The sequence below is a fragment of the Anas acuta genome, chromosome 12, assembly GCF_963932015.1.
Source record: "Anas acuta chromosome 12, bAnaAcu1.1, whole genome shotgun sequence".
Taxonomy (NCBI): Eukaryota; Metazoa; Chordata; class Aves; order Anseriformes; family Anatidae; genus Anas; species Anas acuta.
Window position 1 is genome coordinate 10,659,189 of NC_088990.1, and position 27,718 is coordinate 10,686,906.

At 34.6% G+C, this 27,718-nt stretch overlaps 1 protein-coding gene across 2 annotated transcripts in view; it reads right to left on the bottom strand.

Annotated features, from left to right (window-relative positions):
• TRPM7 (transient receptor potential cation channel subfamily M member 7) overlaps positions 1 to 27,718 on the bottom strand; it is a 54,109-nt gene that overhangs the window by 6,700 nt on the left and 19,691 nt on the right. Inside the window, exons 2-30 of one of the 2 annotated variants that reach the window (XM_068695933.1) lie at positions 25,690 to 25,769; positions 23,878 to 23,916; positions 23,203 to 23,401; positions 21,973 to 22,186; positions 21,244 to 21,368; positions 20,791 to 20,962; positions 20,057 to 20,231; positions 18,742 to 18,865; positions 17,825 to 17,897; positions 17,468 to 17,568; positions 16,643 to 16,777; positions 16,424 to 16,477; positions 15,712 to 15,852; positions 15,053 to 15,187; positions 14,156 to 14,436; positions 13,444 to 13,672; positions 12,125 to 12,280; positions 11,842 to 11,985; positions 11,029 to 11,157; positions 9,792 to 10,076; positions 8,514 to 8,688; positions 7,861 to 7,993; positions 6,898 to 7,082; positions 6,078 to 6,210; positions 5,121 to 5,836; positions 2,994 to 3,070; positions 2,081 to 2,140; positions 698 to 779; positions 218 to 288 (exon numbers count right to left, since the gene is read on the bottom strand). In XM_068695933.1, the coding sequence (XP_068552034.1) occupies positions 218 to 288; positions 698 to 779; positions 2,081 to 2,140; positions 2,994 to 3,070; positions 5,121 to 5,836; positions 6,078 to 6,210; positions 6,898 to 7,082; positions 7,861 to 7,993; positions 8,514 to 8,688; positions 9,792 to 10,076; positions 11,029 to 11,157; positions 11,842 to 11,985; positions 12,125 to 12,280; positions 13,444 to 13,672; positions 14,156 to 14,436; positions 15,053 to 15,187; positions 15,712 to 15,852; positions 16,424 to 16,477; positions 16,643 to 16,777; positions 17,468 to 17,568; positions 17,825 to 17,897; positions 18,742 to 18,865; positions 20,057 to 20,231; positions 20,791 to 20,962; positions 21,244 to 21,368; positions 21,973 to 22,186; positions 23,203 to 23,401; positions 23,878 to 23,916; positions 25,690 to 25,769 (4,623 nt within the window). The remainder of the gene's footprint in view (positions 1 to 217; positions 289 to 697; positions 780 to 2,080; positions 2,141 to 2,993; positions 3,071 to 5,120; positions 5,837 to 6,077; positions 6,211 to 6,897; positions 7,083 to 7,860; positions 7,994 to 8,513; positions 8,689 to 9,791; positions 10,077 to 11,028; positions 11,158 to 11,841; positions 11,986 to 12,124; positions 12,281 to 13,443; positions 13,673 to 14,155; positions 14,437 to 15,052; positions 15,188 to 15,711; positions 15,853 to 16,423; positions 16,478 to 16,642; positions 16,778 to 17,467; positions 17,569 to 17,824; positions 17,898 to 18,741; positions 18,866 to 20,056; positions 20,232 to 20,790; positions 20,963 to 21,243; positions 21,369 to 21,972; positions 22,187 to 23,202; positions 23,402 to 23,877; positions 23,917 to 25,689; positions 25,770 to 27,718) is intronic. The other variant, XM_068695934.1, reaches the window with a different exon arrangement.

A 27,718-nucleotide genomic window follows, 5' to 3' on the forward strand; every position in this document is an offset into this window, starting at 1 on the left:
TAAACAGGAAGCAGTGTATGTTTTCATAGTGAGAACATGCACAATATGTAGTAGATAATATGTATAGCTTCTTCCCTCAGTCGGAACAGGTCCCCTCCTGTTGCCTCCTTGAATGAATAGGACTACAAATCAGTATTATTCTTCATGCAGTCTTTCTTCACCTTTATTTGTTCACTTTCTAGTTCTACTTGACAACAACACAGAGGAGGATACAAACCGTCAACAAGGCTGCTTTAGAATCTACTTGCTGAGTATCTTCACATGATGCTCTTCTACTCTTGCTGTACACTATAAATGAAAAAGATTCATAACTGGACAAAGAATGGCATATGTCTTTGTTACCTATTTTCTAACAGAGTGAGCAACTAGACAGCTCAATTTGTCTCCTACATAAAAAAAAATGCCTGATCCACAATTATCTACTATTACAAGTTTCCAGCACAGTTCTGACTGGATCACTTACCTTTTTATGATCTAGCTATTTAGCTATTTGCTGTTGCAAACAGATGTAACAGAATTTAGTTGGCATGACCAGAAGAATCACAATGAAACACGAGAGCCAATTCAAATAGCACCAATCATGAAACCATTTCAAGATGGTTTAACTTTTTCTGTTTTCCTTGCACCCTCTTGGAATATGCATTGTCAACAAAATCAAGAGAGACAATTAGGCCACCTGAATCAACGACATACTTACATTGTTCTGAATGGACTGCCAAAGGGTCAGTAAACCCACAGCAAGAACTAGACTGTCTTAGACCACAGTCAGTTTGAAGACCCTACAAAAGTAGTACACACATCATCATTATCATTGTTCTCAACTACTACTTTTTTAGTGCTACATTAGAAATATATATGTTTTTTAAACTTGTGGATGTACCTCAAATACATTGCTGCAAAAAAATGCTTATGTCAAGTGCATAATTCAGCTAAAACACTTTTTACAGTTAAGCATCAGCTCTGACATTTTCAGTTGCTTATTAAGACTACCGATCTATTTGGAAAAAATATTTTAAAGAGAATATTACGATAAGATATATGATATATACATTATGCTAGATCTCTACAAGTACCATGTTCAGCTGTTTTGTCATGTATCTTCATTAACTATCAATTCTCATTTGAGAACTTGGCTCAGGCAGAAACTTCAGTTTGAAAAAGCCATTGAAACTAAAAATAAAATCTAAGTGTTGCCACAAATACCTGCAGTTTATGAAGTGAATTTCCCCACTGACACATTCCTTAGTAATAATTATATACTTTGAGTATCTACCGAAATGGTCAGCTTCAGACAACAAAATGTTTATTTTGCAAACATACAGAAAGACAACTTCATCCCAAACTGCAACTTCGCGTACACTGCAATGGGACCAGAACACTCCTCACGATCAGCCTAATAATTCCAATGGTTACCTGAATGAAATTTTAAAATTCAAGATTCTGTAGAACAAAAAACAGCTTGAACTTAGAATGGTATGCTTTGCTTTCATTTCAAGACTTACCCCAGTTAGGAAGTTGTTTCCAGCCTTTTTCACCCTTCAAATGCACACACCCACAGGTATGTGTACAGGTGTGTGTATGTATGTGTACCAAGTGTGTGAGTGTATACATATACTATTGGTGTTTGGATACCTATGAGAAAGACTATTTCTTTACATCCCTAGACAGAAATACTTCATTTAAATGTACCAGAGAATGCTAAGCCAAGATAACAATGCATGGCTGCCAGAATGTACATACATCCCCCTCCACCCTTCTGTGTCTTTATAAATTTTATCACTCTGTATGTACTGTGTCTGGATATCGTAACTTTAATGTTATACTTTGTGAAGACATTTGAAGGCAAATTCTGTCATTTTTTTTTGTGGAAGAATAGACTACAACTACCCCTTGTACAACTGGCAAACTTCCCAAAGTGTGTTCTTTAATTATTTTTTTAAAAAAAAACAAACAAGGGTTCATTATATCTTTCCCCTGCAAATAGTGATCTATAAGTTTCTTATCTTCACTGTAAAGAATAAATTCTACCATCTGGTGAAAATGGTCTTTCTAGAATAAAATGTAAACCTTCTGCACTTACTTGAAGTCTGGTTGTCTCTATTCCCTCCAATATAGCTTTTTTGAAGTCTTCCTGTTGCTCCTATTAAAAAAAAAAAAAAAAAGGCAAATTGTAAACATTATTAAAAGTAGCACTGGAATACACACACACACAAAGCTTTTTGGTCACACATGATACTTATCAGAAGGCGTACAAGGAACAACGCAGCAGGTTTTGACATTGCAAATGGTCATCATGCAATTCACAAGTCAGATTCTCCCCCCAGTGAGGGGTAACTGCATATGGAATCCTTTATATATGTATATATACATATATATTTATTTATATTTGTATAACACCTAGAGGACAGCTATGTCATAATCAATAACCTCCCAGTAGTTATTTGTAATATTCTTTTATGAAAACTGAAATTATATATCATTTTAGTTGGCAAAGTTTAGTAGAAAGGCCTTTTCTTCTAGGAAGCACATCAAACAACTTTTGAAGCAACTGCAGTCACTTTCAATCATATACACTATGATCTTGGTCTATATAATATCACTGTAAATCACTTAAATCTTCCGAAACACCAATCTTGAAATTTACAAGTGTCAAATGATTCTTATTTAACTGTGGGATATATAATTTTATCTTAATTTTAATTTACAGTTATATTAATTTCAGCTTTCATAACCTCAGGTCTTCTTTAATATTTCATTAATATCACATTATGAAACAAGAGTACTTGATGTGCAGTTAGGGTTGCACAAGTTTTCACTCTACTGCTAATCAGAAGAGCTGCATTCCCTCCAGACTGCATTTTGGAAGTTCTTTGATTTTATTTGCTCTTAGACTTCTTCAAGACATATGGTGAAATTACAATTGAAAAAATCTACAACCACCAAAAACCACTGTCCTCATTAATCATGGAATGACTTTCTGAAAAACACGTTACCTCAATATCAGCACTTCTTTCTTTAATTTTGCTTGCTGCTTCTTTAAACCGCTGCAACTCCATGCTGTCTCTGTGACCTTTGACACAGTGAATTGAAAAAGAGTATTCAAAATCAAAGGTAGACTGACATGTTCTGACCATGCCAATAGTTTTATCATAAGAACAAAGGGTTACAAACCATCTAAATTCTGTGTGCCTGACTGCACCAGAGAAGACTTTCCAAACACAATAAAATTGGTGTAACAAAATATTAATATGAAACTATTGCTTTTCCCGCATTGTGTGGGCTACCACAATTCCAAATGTGAAATGAACATTTTAAAACGTTAAGTGTATGCTTCCCACAAGAAAGGAACTAGATAGTCGGAATTATAGTATTTTTAAGTAAGCACAACAAATGAAGGAAAAGCAGAGTTTTCTGAGGTAGCTTTTACAATATACTCTTCATCCTCCCAAGCACGTGGCTTTGTAATGAATGAAAACCTACTGGGATTGGCAACGAATGGAAAGCTGCCCTTCATCTGAAGTTTTGTAAAACCCAGACAGTAAGAACGAAGAGTATGTTCTAAATGCTAGATGTCAGATGACCACACACTCAAAATTTCACTCCAGTAAAATAAGTATAGTTAGTATTCAAAGTTATTAGTGGTAAAGAACATTCACAGATTAGCTAGAGTTATACAATCAGTGTCCATTATTTCTGTTTAGTCTGGCTTTCTGAATCAAAAGAAAAAGGGGAATGTCTTTTTCTTCTTAATATCATGAGAACATTATAAACAAGTAACTAGTGTATACAAGTGTGTAGATACTCTTTCTACACATAAATATATAAATGATAGTGTATATAGATATCTTCTTAGAACTCCAAGTTTCACAGCAATAAACTGTTGTCTAAAGATTTATATCTTTACATTCTCAACAAACCTTTGAAAAACACTGAGGCATCCCTGAACTGGGGCAAGACAACACTTCTGCAGGCAACCTGTCAACTCCAGATTGTGATCTACTATACACTAAAACTATTTAAAGCGTTATCTATTTCACAGAGATCGGTTAGTAAACCCACACCTGTATTTTGCAATGAATCTGCCACTGTTTTACCATTCAAATAGGTAGGTAACTGTAACCGAAAGCATGCAACTTTTTACCGTTAAGCAAAACTTGAGGGAAGGCATAATGCTGTTATTTAATTTAAGGATTTTGGAAGCTGCCAAAAGGACTGCTAAGAAGTACATAGGCAACAGTGGAAGATCCCAATTATAACAGTGTTCAGAAACACAGTATAGGAGGATCCCTCAGTTTGATACAGATACCACAAAGATATTTGTCCAGGATTCCATCAGCCTAAGAAGTCTTCTGTAATTACGTCAAGAAATAGACAATATTTTTAAATGTACGAAATGAAAAGATAAGAGCTTCATAATGAGTTGCAAAAAGTTTATCTACGATGCCCATACCAAGTTGTAGAGCTGCTAATTGCATAGAACTGCTGTACTCAACAACTGGCTACTGTTTTTCAGAAAAATATTGTCTATGTGACAGAATTATAAAGAAATGATAATTTTTGAGTAAAAATAAATAAATTCAGGCAACATAGGGAAATTAGAGATGTTAAAAGCAAAAAAAGCAGAGCAAAATGGTAGAATAAAGTCACCTGCAACCGGAATACACCCAAAATACCATACAATTCTTGATAAGTCAAACCTTGTGGTTTAGATTTGGTCCACAGTTTATGAAGTAGTCCCATAAGGATGTTAGAACATAAATCTTGGTTTTGGAGTTCCATTGCATGGACATGCTGACTTTTGCAAAGTTCATCTTTAATATTCAATTTTCCATGTGAGCCGCCACAGTTGACTGTTGACGTCAAGTCGCCAGTTGACAAAGACAACTTCATTTGGGGTTTGTTCTTCGATAAGTTGACAGAGGACTGGTGATCACATTTGTCAACTCTGCAGCTGTAGTTATCATTAGTGTCACTCTCATCATGAATAAAACCACAATTAATGTATCCTCCATTTTCAACACAAGGTTGGGTGAAAGCAAGGCAAGCAGAGCCAGAAGCAAGAGGATAAGAGCAGCTAATTATGACTTCAGGACATTCAGAATCTACTTTGTTATACTTACCCACAAATGCACCAAATTCTACATTATTATCTCCTTCTGTAGCCTTAGAGCAAACAGTCTCTTCATGCTTTGCTGAAGAATCCAGCTGACTTTTGCAACTGGGACGAGATGGAGTGCTAACAAAAAACTTAGCTGTTGGGGATGTTACATGTGGCATGCTGTTGGATGAATTGCCTAATTTTTTACTTCTACTAATGGATTTTGAGATCTCTGCAGCCTGTATTCGTTGGCGAAGTTCTGGAGGAGGAACAACATTGGAAAATAAGGCACTGCCTGAGGAACCTGCCTCTTGAAAGTTTATTTCTTCTTTTCGAGGAACTAGAGCTAACTCCTGACCAATAGTCTTATGTTGGACTTCTTTGTCATCACGTATAGAAATGTTACAGAGTAAAGCATTATTATTTTCAAGGCCTCCTTGTGGAAAAGAACCGAAGACATTTCCAATGCTGTGCTTTTTCCACACAGATGATCTTAGAGAGCCATCATCAATGAGGTTTTGTGCCAAGTGTTTTGAAATACTCAATTCCCGCGTAATTTCATTATGAACCTTGCTAGCTTCTGAAGCTTTCTGTGCAGTCAGTGTTTTCAGAGTATCCACAGTTAGAGCAGAGAGATCCTGTAAGTGGCCAATCTGTGAATCTAAAGACTGTAGTGACCGTTTTATGTAGTTGACACGATCACCAACTTCCTTTATCTGAATGCACATTTGTTCCACCCTAAGGAAAAAAAAATCAAATTACGAAGTAGCTATGAAAGATACTATTTTCTATATGCACACAAAACATCTTTGCAATTCTTTTTGCCCACTTAAGGAAAAAGAACTCTAAAATTTCATGATTATTGAGTATTTTCTTGAACTGTATTTTGCCCCCTTAAAGCAATTAAAAAAACACAGAAGTTCTAAGCTTCTCTATTCAAAAGTTTTATTTGTAAAAAATTTATTTGTAAAAATTTTACCGTTCAAATGTGACTCGAATCCTCTCCTCGCTTCCAGAATGAAATTTATCATCTTTTTCATTGAAATACATCTCAACACACAGTTCTTCAAAATCATGAAGTTTCTTTTGATCTTCTTCTGTTAGGAAGAGTTCTAAAAAGAGATTGAACAGTTCAGAAGATGCATGTGTAGCAAAGTTTTTCAGGCACTAGAAATTTATAGCAACAAACATACAAAGGGTGTTAAAAGTAAAACATATACAAAAATAAAAAAACAGTGCCATCTAGGACCTTTCCTCTCCTCGCAAACAAAAAAAAAGACTTTGCCTAAAATAAAAATCAAGATACTACACACCACACACCCCCATACACTACATCTAGACAGAGGCTAGATTCCTCAGCTGTATTTCTCATCATCTGTGAAACATTTTTTATTTTTAAAATTTCAAAGGGTTTCAAATAAGACTAGTTTTCCAGGAAAAAAAAATCCTTCATAAACACTAATGGAAAATCTAATTTTGTAGCGTTCTGTTTGATTTTATATAACTTAGTCTAACTGGGGATTTTCCAGGGGCTGTGCATTATATTATATCCTTTGTAAAAAAAACATGGGAACTTCGAACAGGATGAGAGGATTATTCAATATTGAGGATACAAAAAATTAAGACCTACTTAGAATCACAGAATATCCCCAGTTAGAAGGGACCCACTAGGATCATCAAGTCCAACTTCAACTTTGTTGAGAACACACATTAAAACCAAGAAGTTTGCACTTTCCTGACAGTTTGCTTTAATCATATCAAAAAATTATTATAATTTTTTGGATAATAACTGTTCATACTTGGCCCATCTGAAGTCTTGTCTGTCTTTCTTCTTTTACATATACAACAGAACAGGGAAGCCATGTGGCTAAGAATAATAAGTGGTGGAGGCAGAACAGGTTTTTCATGATAGGCCATAATGAAATGATAGCGTTGATACTTCCACACAATGTTTGAAATCGCCTTTACCTGTAAATATACATTGCTGAAAAGGAAGAAAAAAAGAATTAAACACGTCAAGTTATTTTTTTTCTGTTGCTGTTGTTTGTGTTTATTATGTGTTAAAAAAAAAAAAATCACATACTTGTCTTTTACTGTATAAATAACAGTGTAAGTTGGAAACATTCAAGAAAAGGCTATGCCCTAAAGCAGGAAGAGGATTAAATCATTCTTTCATCTGCTATTATTTCAGTACCTTTCCTCAGACATGAAAGACATTTCAAATTTGTCAAAAAAGTATTTCCAAATAAACCCATTTTTTTAATTATTATTATTACTTTTAAATCAGACCACACTAATTCTCTAGTCTACCATTCCCCAGTATTAGTGAGCTGTTTATTCCCATATATAAAACACTTGCAGCAAACTCCTTATGGACTTAAATTACTCTACAATTGAACTCAACTGAAGAGATCCTTATATGAATTTAGGAATAGTCAATATAACAGTCAAGATCCAGAAAATCCAGAAACAACCTTGTTTGTTTTATTATAAAGAAAAGTAGTTACAAAAGGCATTCAAATTCTCTTTAAAAATCTGGGTCCTTCAGCCTCACGGATTTGACACATACCAGACACATCACAAATTTCCCTTCCTTGTCAGGGGGTTTGCAGTGAGGAAGACCAGCCTTTGAACCTGAAAATGCTTCCACCAAATAGGATTACTTTGAACTGTTATCAGATATTCTTATCTTCTCGTCTTACTAAGGTAAAATATAAGAACTTAAAGGAATAACAAAAATTAGCAATTGTTTAAATACTTACTTGAAAAATGCAATAAGGAGATTAACCATAATTATGTACTGTACAAAGAGGTAGACAGCTTGAAGAAATGGGGTCAACCACGTTCCTGGCCCACAGAGATGAGCAACTTGTGACTCAGAATTATTCGCACATACTGTGTTGGGGGGGGGGAAGGAAAAAAAAACAAAATATGTAAAGCAAATTTTAGAACTCAGAGCAGATATAGACAAGAAAAAAGATCACTCAAAGAATGTACAACCACCAAGTAACATGCAGGAATATGGTAGAAAGATACAAGAGCCAAAGATTTCAGTTTATATTAACATATAATCACATTACTGGATTAAAATAAAAAAGAAAGTATACTACCTCCACAGAATAAAAAAAAGGCATGATATCTGTGTGGAAAAAATCTGAAGTATTGCTAAGAAGAGCTTGAAGAAAACCCCCAATTAAGGAGAGTTTTAACTCTAAGCCATTCATTCTTAATAAAGGATAATGGAACAGTCAAATCAAGAAGTTATATATCTACAAGTCATAAAAAAAAAATCTAGTGAATGGAATGAATAATACTGGATATTTCGTTCCATAAAATGAAAACTTTGTAAGACCTTAAAAAGATCTCATGAGAATAAGCCTTCTCCTTACTTGCTTCAAAAATTTTAGTGTCTTACCATCAATTTCATATGCATACACTTCACCAAAAATCATCCAGTATGGATGAAACACAATATCTCTTGCTAGAGTCCAAGACGGTGCCTCATTAGGGTACAATATAGCCTTCCTGGGAACACCAAAGCTAAGCAGTACAAGTGCCATAATCACCACAATGTAAAACATGTTGGCCACCTACAAACACAAAAAAGGTCAGTTAACTCACAAGGTTATAATTATGGTTTCACAACTTCAAATGCTTTTACAGGGACAGCATAAGCTTGATGAATTCTTTATGTTATATCAGCAGAAGAGTCCAAGACCCTTGTACTTCAGTCAGAAGATGTAGTCAAATAACAAACCATTTTAAAAAATTCTATTTTTTCCCTCTTCTTTCTTACAGAATGTTTGCTACTCTAGGCCAAAAGGTAGTTTCTTTTTAACTGAAATATCCATTACGTGGAAGAGTAGCAGCTGATAGAGAAACATTCCTTCCCAAATTCACTGAATAGCTGTACAAAGTACAGATGTAGTGTTCCAAGGACTGAGTAGTGTGAAAAACAATTTATTCTAATGGCAAGAAATCAAAGTGAGAAACGTAAGCAACTTGATGCCCTCCTTTTTACAGAACACAACTGCACTGCACAACTACTTTTGAACACAGCTGGAGTACACCTCAACACTGGATACCATATAACGTGTCAAAAAACATTCTACCAGGTTGAAGGAAATAAAATTTGAAGGCCACATTGTCATGCAGGGGAAGCTGGAGTGTACAAGAGCATGCACAAAACAAAGCGTATGAGAAGGTAGCCTGTGGGGAGTGTACTCTCAGCACAAAATTTTAAGAACAATTGCAGAAAGCTACCTAGAAACATTTAGCACAGCTCACTATAAGTAACTAATCTTCCTTGTTCAAGTGAAAATCTTGCTAAAAGTGAAAACCTTGCAGTAGCTAGCACAAAGGCGAGAAAACCTCAGGACTATAAATAAATATCAAACCCAAAAGGCATTATCATATTCCTTCAAGTCTCACACATTTAACAGAGCACAGAAGGAAGATCTTCCATCTTTTTACAGATGTAACAGAGAAAGCTCCATAATAAAGAACACTTCTACTCAGTGCTTGTTTTGAAACACATTAAGTTATATTCCAGCTAGCTACTTCTGCACAAAGTTGCTGACACACCAGAACAGGATAAGCAACCTTTTACTAAATAAAGCTTTGAGAAATTATAAATAGATACAGCAAAACAAAGGTATTTCAACTGAAAGAAAAATAAAAAAATAGTACTTACCATTTTCCCAATCATCATAACATAAGGGCCAGCCTGCTGGTTTACAGCTAAAAAATCCAGTAATCGCACATACCAAAAAATTATATTGAGACAGTACGTTATTCTTCCAGCAACAAAAACATAATTTTCTCTGTAAGTATTTTCACCAAAATTCCCCTTTGCTCCAAATCTTAATGCAAACCCAATGAAGAAAGTGACAATAGCAACTGTGTCACTGATATTGAAGTAATCACTGAACCACACTTTAATCTTCTGATTAATCTTCCCAGCCTCTGACATAAAAATCTGCAATAACAAAAATAAAATATTCAAGTCTGCTCATGTTTACTCCACATAAAATAACACTGAAACATACGAATCAGTAAAATTCTTACACTTGAAAAAAAAAAAAAGTATTTAAATTGGTAACTTTTTTGCACAGAGGAACCCAAAAAGTAGTGCTTAACTATGCCTGCTTCACGACTATGACAAAGAAATGATATTTCCTTCTTCCTGAATAAGTTGTGAAGGAATTGTTTTCAGTTTGATTGCTTTTTTTCCCCACCTTCTTCTCTAGGAAGTTACGTGAGTTATGAGTCTTTATTTCTGTTTCAGTTGGACCTGCAGTACCCAGTTAGTGAACTGGCTTTTCTCTCCCATTTAAAAATTCTTACAGAACTACTCAAAAAACTCTTGCTGATCAGCAACATTATGTTTGCAGTAGCTATCCCATCTTGATCAAGATTTTTTGGTTCTGTTTCATCTTGGTCCTAGGTGCAGAGTTTGATTGATGTTAACAGATACATACACATTTAATCCCTCAAAAAAGAAAGGCTGTTTGTTAGAACCTGATTAGACAGTAAGCCACAGATTGAAAAAAAAAAAATCAGAAAAATTTGAGAAAAAAATACACATATACCATGCCTTGATGTCATTGTCAGGTCCTTGAAATTTAGGAGAGAAAAAAAGAAAAGCATTTCCTTTTAAATAGACCTCCTGCTCTTCCCCATCAGAAACAGAAAAAAAGAAAGCAAGCTAAGTCCAACCAGTGGCCCAAGAAACACTAGTATCTAAATTAGCAGTCTATACCAAATATAAAGGTATTACACATCATATGCTCAAATATTCAAAATGTTTCAATGTTCAAAGTTTCTTAGGCTGTCTTCTTTATAAACACAGTTTAAAGCATACTGTTGTAACTGTAAAAAACAAAAAAAAAAAAACAAAAAAACACAAATTCAGACTGTTAGAGACATACCTCACGAATTTTCTCAATTGCTGATGTGAAAATGTAAGCAATAACAATCCACTCTTGAACAGACGGTAATTCTTCCATTTTTACAAGAACCACAAATGTGTAGAGCATGAGGAATCCTAAGTATGCCAGCTAAAAAGAGCAATGGAAATTTTATATGTATATATATATACACACACAGAAGGATTCTATGTAATACATAATTCTATATAATTACAAAAGGGTTCCTTATAGATGTCTTTTTTTTTTTTTTCCATGTGAGATATGATAAAACCTTCATATAGGATCACAGTACTATCTTTTACCCCTTTAAGCAGGCAGGTTAATATTTATAAAGGGGATTCAAAAATTTTCTTCGAACACTAATTTTTGAGTTTCTATTGCAATAATTTAAACAATATTGTGCATGAACACTTTTTAACCTAGTAAATGATGGCAGAATTCCTGCTGATGGAATTAACTACTGATGAAATTAACTACTAATTAACTACTGAAGAACTGATGAAATTAACTACTCAGATCAGAATAAATATTTTCACACCAGTCTTAGACTAGAAAACAGGTATTTTTCAAAACCAACATCATGAACTTTAAAAAGAAAAAAAGCACTGAGCACTGCACATGCTTTTCTTTCAGAATCAAGTACTTTTCATTTCCAGCTTAGTAGAGCATGGTTTGTTGTTTTTTTTGTTTTTTTTTTTTAAAAAAAGTTCTTAAGCTTTGATGCAAGTTGCAGAGACGTGTGTTAGAAAAACAACCCAAAGATCTGCACTGCATTTCCAAATAAAAGAACATACTACACAAAAGAAAACTCACCGTATTAAACCAAAACTTCACAATTGGTGCATGATAAAATGCATAAAACTTCTGTGTAATTGGAAGTCTTTTAGGTTTTGCTGGAGTCTCCATATCATGCTTCTCTGAAGTACTGTCCAAGATCCTTACTTCTTTAAACACCTCCTAAAATGAAAGGACTATTAACTTTACTTACAGAACTGCATGTTTTTGGAGATCCACTTTAGCTCTTACTTTACTTCTAAAATGTAATTATTAATTTTAAATAAGAAATACTGGACTTTAATCACTGCCACCCCATTACCATAGGTATTTCATCTGCTGCAGTCTGGAAGTTGTTTTCACTGTCATCCATTGCCATTTGATGTGCATCTTGAGATTGAGGAATATGTGACATTTCAGCCTTGGTCTTATATTCCAACAGAAGTATAGCAGGAGGGAGCAAAATACTCAGTATCACCTACAAAAAAATGAAGTCTTAGTTCAATTTGTTCACAGCTACAAAATATCAGAACATACCAATACATAAAATATTCCCTGAAAATATATTACCCATATTTCCCTTGCCTGTTAGTGAGGAAAAAATGTAGGAAATAATTAGCTATTATTACTTATATACACACTTAGAAGGCTAAGATGACAATATATAGAGCTTTCCTTTACTTAAAAGATATAGGAAAGGGGAGGAACCAACAAATTCCAGAACTAAAAACCACAAGAAAGAACGAACTCTGAGCCCAAAGATACAGAGATATTCTGTTTACACTCTTTTCTTTAATCCATTCCCAGAAACTCTGTAACTGCGTACTATTGAGGCGTGTTTTAGAAGCATATGAGTGGGTCTTTTTTTCAAATCATGGTAGAAAAATGAAAGCTAAAATATGGATGAAGGGAATAAAAAAAAGCTATTTTTTGTCATTAGCTTGTTATAAAGCAAGCAGGAAAATGGTTAATCAGTTATCAAAGAGGATTTTAGTAGGTCACAAGTTAAGCAATACTTGTAGATATTTTGTAGGGAAGTGGTCTTTCACTATATTCCTAGCAGCAGTAAGTTTCTGGTACACTGTTTCAAAGAAATATGCAACTCCCATGTTGGTTCAATTGATTTATACCAAAGGGCACCATCAGAAAACCTATTCCCGATTTGCCTACCCTTGTTTCATTCTGTGCCCTCCTTTTGCTCAGCTTCTTCCTCCAAAATAGAATATATACAAAGCTTTTCTACATCAAGTTTCATGTATTGCCTGTAAAAAGCCAAAATGCATGAAACAATATTCTTACAAGTGGGTTTTCTGTCTGTTAATTTTTTTTAACCACTATATTTAGTGGATTAGTATTTGCATGATCTCTTTAAGCCTCTGATGAAAGGCTACTTGCCTGTTTTTTGCCTTCTATATTTCTGTACCTTATTTGAAAAGATAATAGAGTGTCAAAAGAAGAGTTAACAATAAATAATTCCAGTTTTGATTATGTTATAGGAGACAGTTTTACAGGGTTTATTAACACAAGCTATAGCGATGAAAGCTTTATACTAATATTATTTAAACACGTACTTTCCCTTCCAATTGGAAATACATTCCACTGATCCTTTTTATACCAATAATAAACTGTGACAAAGCTTACTTTGTACCATGAATTCTTCCTCATATTCAGCCTTCCCATCCACATATCTGATAACAACATTTGCGTACAAGTATGAGCTACAAATGGACGAAGTCTTGATGACACTGCTAGCTTCAGACAAGTTGAGTTGCTCCAATTTTTAAGCTCATAAGTTAGTAACTTCATTGCCATAGTTTCATCTTGTCGGAAGGACTGTTCTAACAGTTCAACTGCCAGCTGACCAAACTCACTAGAAAAAAGGGAAAAAAAGTATCAAAACAAACATAACTTAGTATCCATAAAGTTTAAGTCAAATTTTCTTGTCCAAACAAGTTCCCAGTAACACAACTTGAATGGACTATTGCCTGTCACTTCTGGTAGATACATTTCTATTATATAGCAATTCACAAATACAAGATGTGAAACTGGGACTACTGTTAAAAACATATGCATACTACGAACAGCTATTAAAGCATAATGCAAGAAAGTCAGATGGTTTCAACTGATACATTCAGAGACATTTTGATTTAACTACAAGTCAAGATTTGTAACAGCTCTCAAAGTGAGCATCGTTTAATACACAACTTTTACTGGAGTGCCATCAAATCCTTTCTTCAAAAATGAACTTTCTTTGAGCCTGCTAATGCAATAGTCTTCGTCTGTTGATAATACAGCCTGCTATTTTTATTGGAAATTTCAAGAACAGATCTTTAATGATATAAATATAATTTACTTGGAATACTGTTTCAGTTCTTCTGACGTATCATCAACAAGGTCACTTTGTTTTGCTTCATATGCCATCGAACGATACACTTTGCAAGCAACTAAGGCTTTTGCCATGGACTCCTCCCCATGCTGCCAGAAGAAAAGAGCCATCTTCTGCCTCTTCATTAACACTGCCCAAAGTAACAGCTCGTTGAGAGGATATGGAAAACGTCGTGTTTCAGGATCATCTATGTCTACTATTTCATCTTTGGTTCTTTTCTTTTTTCCCTCTTCTGCACCAGTGTCAATCTTTAAAAATAAAATCAGAAAGTTACATTTTAATTTCTAAAGTTAATCATTACATAATTTGAAGCAAAATGCTGGGTGATCTAATGTCAACTGATATGTATTTCTACAAACAAAAATGGATTTCTGAATATTTCAAAAGCAGCTGGAATTTTTGTTCAAAAACTTCAGTTAAGCACAATTCGTTTTTAGTAACAGATAGAATTAATTACTTTGATTTACAGATCATAAGAAATGCAGTAACTAATATACCTACAATACGATGAAACTCACAGAAATTCCTTAAAGTAACACGGCCACATCTTGCTTCATCTAAAAAATCATGCAGATTTCCCTCCTGTTCCCACATTGGTAGAACTGTGCCAAGAGAAGCTTTTTACTTACTAGCAATCAGAAATTATCTGGAAGACTAATTTTGAGATGAACATTCTTCATAGAATCCCACAAGTGTGATAGATGGTTTATAAACAAGTACAAAAAGATGAAATCCCAGCTTTACTGAAGTCAGTAAAACTGCTGCTACTCACTTCAGCTGCACTTGGACACTTGGAGTTAACCAGGTTCTCCACTCTTAATTGCTTAAAATAAAACCCACCACTCTCCCCTCAAACATCTGTACCTTTGGTTTGTATGGCTGCGCTGTTTTGATGAAGTGATTATGTCGCATTTTTTCTCTCTTGTCTGCCCTGTTACCAAAAGACTCATGGCTTTTACACATCTGAGGAGTAGTATTTGAAGTATTTCGCCCAGATCTCTGACAAGAATAATAGAAAGAGGCTTGGCTAGCTTTCTTTACACCCACTTACTAACTAGCATATAATCAGCTGTTTACTGCTAGATACTTAGTTAAGCAATTAAACAGTTACTTTGCCACTGAAACAGTGATGAATTTATACAACAGTAACGATTAAGATTTTTCACTGATATTTAAGAAAGATTAATTTTTCTTTAAATTAAATAGTCACAAAATAGTAAAGCAATGACGACCAAGAAGCTACAGTATCTGCATCCCAAGACCCAGTGAATCTGTATGCATAATACCCATTCTTCCCCTCTATGAGGAGACAGTAACAGAAGAAATTTGGATATGCTAGAGTAAGGAAGAACAAGAAATTGTTTGTGATCAATCTCAAACAGCTACCAGTTGCCCTCCTAGGCTGTAACACTGCCTTTAAAAGAATCAATCCCTTGACAAAAAGAACAAAACAATATGGCTCCAATTTTATTTTAATTGTTAACATAGAAATCCGCATGTTCCATTATCCAACTGCTACATACCCGACTGTTCCCACTGAGACTATTATATATAGCTCTAAAGCGTTTTCTTGTGTAGGTGCATCTATAGGTTCCTCCCATCAAGTATTCAATAACCAGCCCCACATCAATCAGGTTGATTTTATATCCTGGAGGAAGATTTCCCTAAGAATATAAAGGACATTTTCAGTTTTGCAAATTATAATCTTAATTTAAATTTGCTTAGAATGTTTCTACACGTACAACTCTAAATAAAAACAAATTAAAACAAATTAAGCTGTTCATGATTTAAAAGGAACACAATGCATCTACATGGTTATTTATGAGTTTCAAAAAATACCGGGTTATAGTTCATCTTCTATATTATCTCCCCCAGTAGGTTAGATGTTTGTCAGAGGGAGGAAGGGGAAAGCGGGGCATGGGCAGGGGGAGAGGAGGCAGTTGTCATCACATTGTTTTTTGCCTTTGATCATCTCTCAAACTCTCAAAAAGCTAAACAGTCAGAGCTAATATGAAAAAAATACATCACTTATCAGGTTTAACAAATATCTTTGTGGCAATAAGGTACTATTAAGCACACAATTGCAAATATTGGAAACAACAGTAACTGCAGATGTAGTTTACTGCTTCAGTAAAACCAAATTAATAAATTCAAGATTAAATTGACAATCAATCATAAGAAATCATAAAAAGACTGATGTTGCTACTTTAGTAGATTTTTACATTTACAGCATACCTGTTTGACATCCCGAACAAGATGGAAGAGCGTTGGGTTAGTTGGGCCTTGTTTCTTTATAAAAAGAAGGGACGGAAAAAATTAGAATGAGAAATCAGAGTGCAATGAAAACATGAGAATTTTACAGTATAAGCACAATATTTTGACATGTTGGTGTTAAACAAAAAAAAAAAAAGAAAGAAAGAAAGAAGGAAAAAGAGTAAGCAACCGTTCACTTACTGTGTTATAAAGTTCTTCCAGCCTTGGAATTGTAAGAAATTTGTGCATGCTTACTCCATTTTCAATTAGAAGTTTCACAAATGCAACTCTATCCATCACAAGGGCATCTAACATAGCCTGTTCCAGAGAGCCAACCTGCAACAAGTAAGTACAAAGTAGAGCCTAGAGAGAACCAGTAAAATGGAGTATCACAGAATTAAGTGTACTTGGTTTACAAATCAACCTCATTCATTCACAGGGCTGGAACAGAGAAACCTTACATATCTACAAATACCACGGTTACCTTTGGTTCAGAAAATCCCCTGAGCTTCACACAATTACATGATGAGGGAATATTATAACAACTTAATCAAGTATTTTCTCTGATCTTACACTCTTCCACAGACATCTCTTACTGACACACTCAGAAGCAGTATTCTGGACTAAATACACATTTGGTTTAGCATAGTTAAGATGTTTTCATATATTGATATTGGATCAAACATATGAAGACATCAAACATTTGAGACCACAATTTGCTTCAATAGACAAATACTCAGAACTGTTATTGCATCTCACTAGCATCAATTCAGCTTTCACTTTTTGCAGTGTCTCTTCTCCCCTAGTTATTCAGAATGCCTAACATTTCTACAATTGTTGCACCTTCTTCAATTACACAATAATAAAACAGCTCTACAACTACAAAGTATACAAAAATTACTGTCCTAAAAATAAATGTGTCAGTATTCTACAGTCTGTCTCTATAAAAAACATTATTTCTTTACAGTAAGTTGAGTTTTTTCTCTTGGAAAATACCATTCTGCTTAATCTAGGCCATATACATACCAGCCATTGTTGCCCATAAACAAAAACGTGATTTTTGGCAATGTCAACTCTATCCCACGCAAGTGTAAGAACAAGCTGGTCAAATGCAGATGCATTCGTGCCTTAAGCAAAAACAATGAAAAAAAAAAATTACAATATAATAAGCAGTTGTTTATCCTGCAAAATCAAGTAATCCACCTCAACATTGTATGGTATATTTCATCATTTATAACATAGATTAGGGTAGTATAAGATGAGAAAATATAGCACGTAATTATTTTCTTGAAACTTAAATACTTCTACAGATTTTTATAAGTAATCCATCATATAAGCACTACACAACAATAGCTGGGGGTTCCAAATGCACTTAAGTCTCACCTTTTAACAATGCTGTAAGTATTGCAACATCAATGTCCTGATGTTCATCAGACCCAATATGAAAAACAGTAATCTGTTCAAAACAATAAAATAGGGAAAATAAGCTTATAATTTATTTTCAGGCAAAGGTGATTAGCTCCAGACTTTTATGTCAGGAATTGAAATACATTTAAAAGTCACTTTATCTTCTGTGCAATTTAAGTCTATACTCTATGAAAACCTATCTTTAGTGTACACTCTGCAGTGTTTCCCTAACTAGGGATCACACAAAGCAATCTTTGATGAGAAAAAGGACAACCCTTTACGCTCTTCAACCAATCTTAACTTCTTTTTCCACTATGATTACAATTCCCTATTGGCTATAAACATCACATATCATTCTATGTACTTCTCTAGTTCAATCTGTATTACAAGATTAATCTGTCAGCAAATGCGTTTAGCTGAATATGACAATTTTAAATCTTAGAACAGCACAATATGATTTCCAAATGAGACATCAGTATCTGAATATAGCCCATATATAAAGCTCAATTAAGTGTTTTTGCTTTAAGCATCCAATTATATAGGTACTTCATCAGTACAGTAATAATTAAAAGACAAAAAAAAAAATCCAGAGGCTCTCAAAAATCAAAACAAGAAACGAAAACAACCCACATATAAAATAGGTAGACACTATGAACAAAACAGAATCCTGTCAGATGAAATCAAGCAGACTTGGAAGCAACAACAAACCTGAAATTACCAGAAACAACGTAAGACTGTAGTCTCCCTTGGTGATGAGATAAAGTACCCACAGATTATCTTCTACAGTTGGTAAGATGCGCTATGTCCAGGAACAATTTTGAATGACACTTGATCGTACACAACACATATGCACATACTCTACATAAAAATTTTCTATAGCAAGATCTACTTACAAGTTCTTTTTTTTTCATGCATTCCAGCAGTGTCTGAAACAGATGAACCGCTTCACTTTGACCAAAGTTAAATGTCTTTTTAATAGTAGAAATGATTTCAGGCTCAGCACCCTCAGGAACATTCCTGAAATTGAAAATAAACATGAAAACATATTGCTATACACGAATAGTAAGAATGATGTTACACTTAACAGTTTCAAGCTTCTTATTGTTTCAGTGGCAAAACTTTGGACAACCTTTAGAAAGAAGCATAGGTTGCTTAACCTACAACTTTCTAATATGACCTCCTAAAAGTAACTCAACCCCTCTCCCTTTCCTTTGCATAGCCACTTCTGAAATAATCTCAACTAAAATATTTTGACACAGAACACTACACACTCACCCCTCTGAATAGGACTGGTAGGCTTGTGATTTTGCTCGCTATGGACAAAGCTTTGGTTCAATGCTACATTTGACCCCTATGCTCCTGGTTCTGAGGCAGTCCCTGAGACTGAGATCCAACTACATTTAAGGATTAATGCAAGTCTGACAACCAACTAGAAGACACTAAGTGTTGTGGAACACAAGCACATCCTTTTTATCAGTTGACGCTACACGAAAAACATATAAATGTTTTCTACGCTAAACACAAGTGTGTTAAAAGTTTAAAGACTCTTCAGAAAGAACAGTATATGAACTCCTTCTAATCCATTTTCAGAAAAGTTGCTACTAAGCAACAGCTAACTGCATAAATTCCATTTCATTGTAGTTGAGTGATATTTTCAAGCAGTTTGGTAGCATACTATTCTATGGGTTATTCTTGTATTTCTGGAAGGCCTGGTCAGCTCTGACTTCTTGTGAGCAAAAGTTTATTGTGTACACTTCAAAACAGTCACACTTGTAATTTAAGGTACTGTGGCTTAGTTACTTAAAATCTGGATTAAAAAATACGAAGCATTTAAACAGAGAGCTGGGTCTTCTAGTCACGCTGGTGTAACAAAATTATCATGCTTAAGTTACACGTTTCTCCTAGTTTAGTATACAGGCACATACACCTTTCCCATCCTTATATAAGCATGCTAAAGCAAGCATATTTTCAAGAATTTGGAGCAACTTGTACAAGGTATGCAAGGAGCCTAGAACTAGAAAAGAGGTCTTGGTCTTCAGCCAAAGCTATTGCAGCTGGCCTGGAAAGCTGCATCACATGCAAGATTACTCTCTCTGCTTAAAGCTTTCATCTTTCCATAGATAAAACTCTTGCCCGAATTCATTAAAGGAATACTCTCAGACCCATCTACATATAACTGACAGTTTGGCTAGCAGTACTAGAACTTACCCTCCCTCCTCCGTTTGCTTGTGAACATATGCCAATATGTCTGCAGCTCTACCTGTTCCTTCACATACTACCACTGGCACAGGAGGACTTTCTTGTAGGAAGTCTAAAACTGTAAGTATGACGTTGGGCCCACCTTCGAATACAAGTGCCACCACAGGCACACCTTGTCCGATTCCTGTAAAGTTGTAAATACATTTTTTTTTTTAAAACTTTTTGATTAAGTCATATGTTTTCACCATTGTCAGTATCAATGGATATGTAGGCATAAAACAAAGTACTTTATCAGGTCTAGCAAAAGAAGTTTCAGTGCCAGAGCTGCAGGAGAGATACACTAACAGAGATTGTTATACATGTATATCCACACACAAATGTTAACTAAGTTGTCACTTTTATTTGCATTCATATAACCAAGGTAGACATTACAGTAGTGCTGACATACATGTAAGTGTGCAAAAATATATTAGTTTCAAAGTCATTCCCATGCTTAAAAAAAAAAAAAAAAAGAAAGAAATTAGACACAATGACTAGCCACAGCTACAGCACAACTGTTTTGTCATCAGCCATCTGCATTGACTTCTTTTTCAGCTCTGACCAAAGCTTCAGGTGGAATTTGCAAAACAATCATTCACACTTGAAACATATACAAAAGATTGATTTTTGTGTTTTCTTATTTAAAAGTTTGATGCAAGTACCTTATTCATTAAAGCATAGTAACTCAGCCCAGAATTACTTACTTGCATGTATCCGTTGCAAATTAATAGTTTTTTCCAGTTCTCTCCGCAATTTAACTTCTGCTCCATATTTCCCAACTGTTCCATCATCCACCAGAATGAAATGGGAATGGAGATTATTTAGGACATTTAGTTTACTCAATGGGTTTAACAAGGTTTGATATGGAGCAACCACCTAAGTATAAGCACACAAGAATGTATTTGACTCGTAGAAATTCAAATTCATCTCTGTGAAACTTAAATATTTTTCTAGACACAACATGCAAGCAGTGTCTAGTGCATTTGCATTTTGCAACGTGTTTACGCTAATGATCTTGCATAAGTCACATATGTCAATGCATCTTCATGGTAAAGCAAATACTTCAGTGATGTAAAGCAAGTGAAAAAACATGCTTGAGCAGATTTGTCAAAATAAAGTAGGTAAATTATTATTTCAGTTAGATTATTTATCCTTACATCTCTTCCAACAAGGTCATTTCTGTTTTCAATCACTCCCCATGGAGCAATCCCAATAGTGCAAATCTTTCGAGATGATCTGGAAGCATGTTCTCTTAGAGCATCACCAACATGTTTTGCAACACCTGTTTGTGCACAAAAAAGATATACTGAATACCACATCTTATTAAGAAATACCACTGTTTCATTAGCTAATTGGGCCTGTAAAGATCTGGGAACTTATTTTACACAGAATAACGTTAGTTGGAAGGGACCCATAAGGATCATCAAGTCCAACTCCTGGCTCCACACAGGACCACCCAAAAATCAAACCGTATGTCTGAGAGTGCTGTCCAAATGAGTCTTGAGCTCTGGCAGGGACCCATACTACAACTATCAGAATGGGACAAAGTACTGTGTACTAGTAATTTGACAAAACAAATATTAGCCTAGTAAGAACTAAAGAGTCTCCAGTACAATACTGTGCTTATGTTAATTGCATCAAGTTTTCCTTCTTGCAGGTTCAAAAACTGAAACGAACAGACCCAAGTCAACACTACCACCTTCATGTTTTTTCTCCTTGCAGGACAACACAGCAATGCACTTCCAACTACACATGTTCAAAATGAATTGTTTTAATTTCATTTGACCAAACAACATTTACTTTAAGATGCAGCTATTTATTCATTAAATCTTTTGGCTTTGATAAACTATAATCTAGTTAATCATGCACATTAATTGGTACTTTACCTGTGTTCACTCCTCCAGTTATAATCCAGGCTCCTGTTGTTACTGCAGCTTTAATAAGACCCTTGCCAAGTAGCTGTTTGATGCGTGGGTGAAGTTCAAATTTCTGCATGCCCCCATGTACAGATATAACAAGCTTTGGCAACTCCATCTGCCATTCTTTAAGCATAAGCTGCAGAATAGCTTCAGGCTTAGTGTCATATGACAACCGCACATACTGCAGACACAAGAAGAGAAATAAAAGATTCTTAAAAGAAAGAATCACAGAATCAATGAGGGGATAAAAAAAAAAAACAAAAACAGGATGTATTTCAGGATATATTCTCCTATTCCTGGCTATGGAAAATGCCATTACTTTCCCTAAAACATGGCAGAGATGATCTAATCTAGAGCACCAGGCTGTCCTTGGGGGATCAGCTTTGTCATTAAAGTGCTTAATTTTGGCAATAGAAACTACACTGAATCAAAACTCATTGCAAGCTAAAACCACGTGACCATTAAGCAATTTCTACCACAACTAGAAACCCTTCACAAAATGGTTGTGGAGCCTACATCAGAATTTCCAGTTCTCCAGCCTTTCTAGTGCATGTGCATTTGTGAATTAAGTGTTCTATTCTAGAGTTTCAATTTACAGGCATACTTGTTTTTAACCAGCCGCTCCCCCCAAAAACTTGGTTGTTCTGATTGGTCTGATTATGCTTTAATCATTTTGAACAGATCTGCTAAAAAAGCATATTCTACATCCATCCATAATTGCAAATGATTTTTCAGAGTTTGAGAATTAAGAATAGAAGGCTAAGATAGCAGGTGTTATTCAACAGATCCTATAAAAATTTAACAGTAATGAGTAAGCAGCAGCACTGATGAGTAAGCTGTATTTTAACAATGTCTGAAACAATAACACTGAATTCTTAATGGAATGTTCTGCGGAAGGGATTAGGAATTCTTATCACCATTTGCAATACAAAGGTAAACCATACATGAATGCAACTAGTTCTGATAGATATAAGCAATTTTTGTTATGAAAAAGAAATTAAAAAAAAGGAAAATAGACAGAATTCAGACCACAATAAAATAACTATGATAATAGAGGGCACTGGTTTGTCACAATGCAAGTGTCATCACAATTTCATCCTTCAGGCTTAAATTTCATCAACTAAATGAAGGATCCACCATCTGTATCAACATGTTTAAAGTAAGAAGTCCTAGTTTAGAAGTAAGCATCATACATACCTTAGCCCTGTAAGAATGAGAGCCACCTTGAAAGTTGATGACACCATAAGCATCAGTAGAGGTCTGTTCTGTATGTTTTTCCACTGACCATTCTTCTATTTCCTGATTATAGTTTTCACCTAGCTTCACATCAGAGTATTTCATAGCAAGACTTGCGGTAAAGCAAGCATGTTGTCTGACCAAGCGGCCGCAACAGCATCTGCACCCAAACATATAATTTAGAATACTTGAATAAATACTTCATTAGAAAATGAGAGAACACATCTTTTACCTAGAACAGAGACCAGTTAACTTTCAAAAGCAAAGATTCTAAATATATAAACCTTATATATATATATATAAGGTTTATATATATATATATATATATATATATATATATATATATATAAACCTTAGAATTAGTCAGGACACTAAAAACTGATTACTTTAAAATTAAAAATTAAATTAAAATTAAAAATTGATTACTTTAGCCAAGTAATTTATATAACTTCTATAAACCGATGATCTACGTAATGCAGACGGTTCTCCACTCGTTAGTTATATTTGTTTTATATCTAACCTTTCACCGACTTGTCATCTGTAATACCGATCAATAATTTTAAAAACATTATTATGAAAGTGATTATTGAATGGAAAAAGAGTATTAATAAATATTGTAATTAAAAGAACTCTTACCTGACAAGTTGCTGACAAATTTGACATCCTGGAAGGCATCTATAAGAAATATTTAACTATATGAGTAAACTTCAGCTTAAATGTTAAGGGGAGGGGGGAGGGGAAACCAAACAAAAAACGGGAAAATTAAACAAAAAACAAAAAACTCCTACCACTTCACATGATTACGGAAAAATTACTGCACTACAGTAAATGGAAAATGCTGCAAAAGTGAATATTTTCCATCATGGTAACTTCTCTATTTTACGTGACTGCTGTATATGCATCAACCAACAGTGTATCAATGTTTTGTTTTCCTGCTAATAATTTTATTAATATCTAAAGATAGCATAGCAGATAAAAATTTCTATCACTGTTTTCTGTAATAAGTATTTGCCACAAAACCACAATAAGAGCTGGTATGCAACAGCATAAAATTACATGTTTTATACAGACTGCATTTGATTTTTTTATGCACAGCTCATGAACAGCAAGCAATTTGTCTAAACTGAAGGACAACGTCCGATGGGAAAGTTGTAAAGTCCCTTACATACTACAATAGGTTAACCCAAAAGGGCAACTGTTGAAGATCATTTTGTTCCTTGGGAAATGCTTTGGGAATTTTAACAGCTTCCTAATTACTTTGTTTGCATTTGTAAATTTTCCATGTGCTATAATCATGGCTATAAATTCTAAAAGCTTCTCATGTCACATGGTTTCAAGGAATGTGGTGAATTATTTACAATAACTGAAAAATTGTAACGCTTTTCCTTTGTTCTTTTTCTGCCTAAAAACAAATTCTTAGAGGTAAAATAATACCTTACTCCTAAAAAAAACAAGTGATTTATAATTTCTTTTCATGGAAAAGACTGAAATGGAAGTTTTCCAAAGCTCGGAAGAAGGTTTCTAAACAGATCTCAAATATATGAAGCTAAAGAAAGCTGATCTGAAATCCACAAGGGCATCAGTTAACATTTTGGTTAGACATAATTGCCTTAAAATACCAATTTAGATTCTATTTTACTTTGATGTATGACACAGATGCCATGACCTTGCCTATCAAGTTTCAAGCATTGTAGGAACTCTTAAATTATCCCTATGGCACTTTGTGAAAGTAAATGCTTACATATCTAATGTTAGAGCTATCCCTAACTTGATTCATCCACATTTGGGACTTAGTAGAAGGTAAAACAGCACATGAGATACACAAAGTATCCTTCATCTAGTCTCACTCTCCCCTCTAAAAACATACTCCCCATTTTTTAATCTCATTTTATTCCTTACAGATCTTACAGAATGAAAAATGATTAGAAATGACATGGAATCTTTTGATAACTGACCTATTGTTTTGTTTACCTTCCTTTGAATTGATGCTTTCTCCACCCTCTGTTTTGCAAGTAACATCATGATTCTCATTTTTCTTTATTCTACTTTCTACAAATACTTAATCTCTTCTTACTTCACTGACAGGTCTATTTTTCCACTTTACCATACATTCACACAGTTCTTTAAATTCAAGTAAAGTATCTCTCTGAGACTGTGACTTTCCAAAAATTTGCCACGAAAAAAAAAAAATCCACGCTGTAGACACACCACAGACATCACTAGAAGGATTGCTAAGAAGTAAAGAGAACAGGGGAACATCTACTGGAGATTTCTGCAATGCCAAATAGGTTCAAGAAAAAAAAAAAATCCAAGGTAAAGAAAGAGTGACAATGCCCAGACAAAAAAAAGACCGAACTAAAAACAGTACTTTATACAAATCGAGTAGTTAGTCCAGATATCTATTATACAGTCTTACAGTAACAGCTACTTGCAGCATTTCTAGTTTACCTGTGGGGGTCTTTTGAACTTGGTATAATATACACACACTCCCTCTTGGTGAAAGTATTTTCTATCCAGGATTTCTGGGACTGGAGAAAAAAAAAAACAAAACAGTATTATAAAATACAAATAATAAAACTTTACACTGAAAAATACTTTCTAAAAAAATAGGTATTAGGGTGTGAGGAGTTTTTTTTTTTTTGTTGAGTATTTTCAGCTTAAACTTGAAACATGTTTCAACCATGAAATGAACAATACACACTTCCTCAAATGCTTACCTATTCTAATAGGTGGACCTGATTTCATTTGTTTAAACAACCACGTAACACTATCTTACACGATAACCTCAACATTACACGCTAAACATTATCCGCAATGCTCTATGCCTACGTCAGGTTTCAGCAATTCATTGGGAAAGGAACTCGGATGGATTTTTATCAACTAAAAGCAAGAAGCAGCTCTGGAATGCCAATCTGCACCTTATGCAATATTACTTTAAAATCTTATTAAGATTATATTAAGGTTTCTTCATTGCTGACACCTGTTTTACACTTACATTTTACCTTCAGAAAGCTTTGAGAAATTTCATACCTGTTCTGTTCTATAATGAGGAGGGAAAAAAGACCAGCGTATGATATTCAAAGGTGTCAGAGTTCTGTGGTAAGTATGAAGAAATCAATGTTTTATTTTTTTCCTCTGTTGTAGTACAGGATTCAGTAAAGATGTACTGTTTTTCCACTCACTGCCATTTCAAGATCAATTTAAGATAACAGAGGAATTATTGCAAGTAGGACCGTAGCAGCTAATTTTAAAATAGGCCCCTGGAAAATTGTTCCTCAACCGTCTACCCTCTTTCAAAACCTTTCCCAGACTCAGCAGATCTTTCCCACATTACTCATTATCATTTCCCTCCAATATTTTGTTTAGCGAACTTTGACAATGAATCTGTTGAGACAGCAACAAGCTCCTGCTCCAACTTCTGCCTTCACACTGCGGGGGCCACCAGCCTCTTCCAAGGATGGAAAGGTGCAGGGGTACTGACACTTCAAGAGAGAAAGAGGAAGGGGAGAAGAACAGGAGAAGTATAATCCCTAGGGAAAAATCACAGGTGGGAAGAGGATTTGCACCCAACAGAATGAGAACCCACACCATATATTTTACATTTAAATTAATATTTTAGACATCTGGGATAAATAGCCATGGCTATCATTCACTACTGTTCTATTTTCTTTCCCTATACAGAGGAAAGGATGCTGTCGTGATGTAGGAAAAAAAAAAAAAAAGGCCTAGCAGGGAAGATGCAGAACTGCAGAACATTAAATATTACATGCAATCATGGTGTTAAAAAAGATTCCATACTTAAGCAGCTTTTCTTTTTTTCCTTTCTTCTTTAATTTCTTACGTCTTTGTAGAAGGAGATAAAGATTGAAGGGAGTGACTCTTAGCAGTCCAAGACACCTGTGGCCTTAAACGCAGCTGGGCTCAAAACAGCTTTAGCTCTTCTCTGTTTTTTATCAGAAGATTAGCAGTGTTATAAAAGTAGATTTGATATATATAAATTTATAAGTGTATCTATTTTATATGGAAAAATAAATGCGTATTAGGAACGCCTAGGGTTTTTTATCTTTCTTCTCTCAGTATTTTTAAACATTATTAAGCTCTCACCTTGGACTTTGTGATATGAATCCCAGTTCTGGAAGTTGCTTTCTGCTTTGTCAAGAGTCCCCACTGCTTATGAGTAAGTATTTCTGTACTGCATTTCTTAAAACTGAGGTCTTTGTACGGACATTATTTTAACGCTGCAATAGTTTAAACTTGAATAGGAGCTCTGCAGATCCTCCAGAATATAGAGAAGAGCAATTTAATGCCAAATGCTGGCTAAAACCACACCTTGAAGCAAGCTTTCACAGGCATAAGAAGCTAGTTATTGAAATCTGAGGTATATAAACCACATGTAATTATGTCAATTGCTTCACGCAGTATTATTATTAATAAGTAATGATCAAAGCTGAGGACAAGGAACACTAATTCATAACAC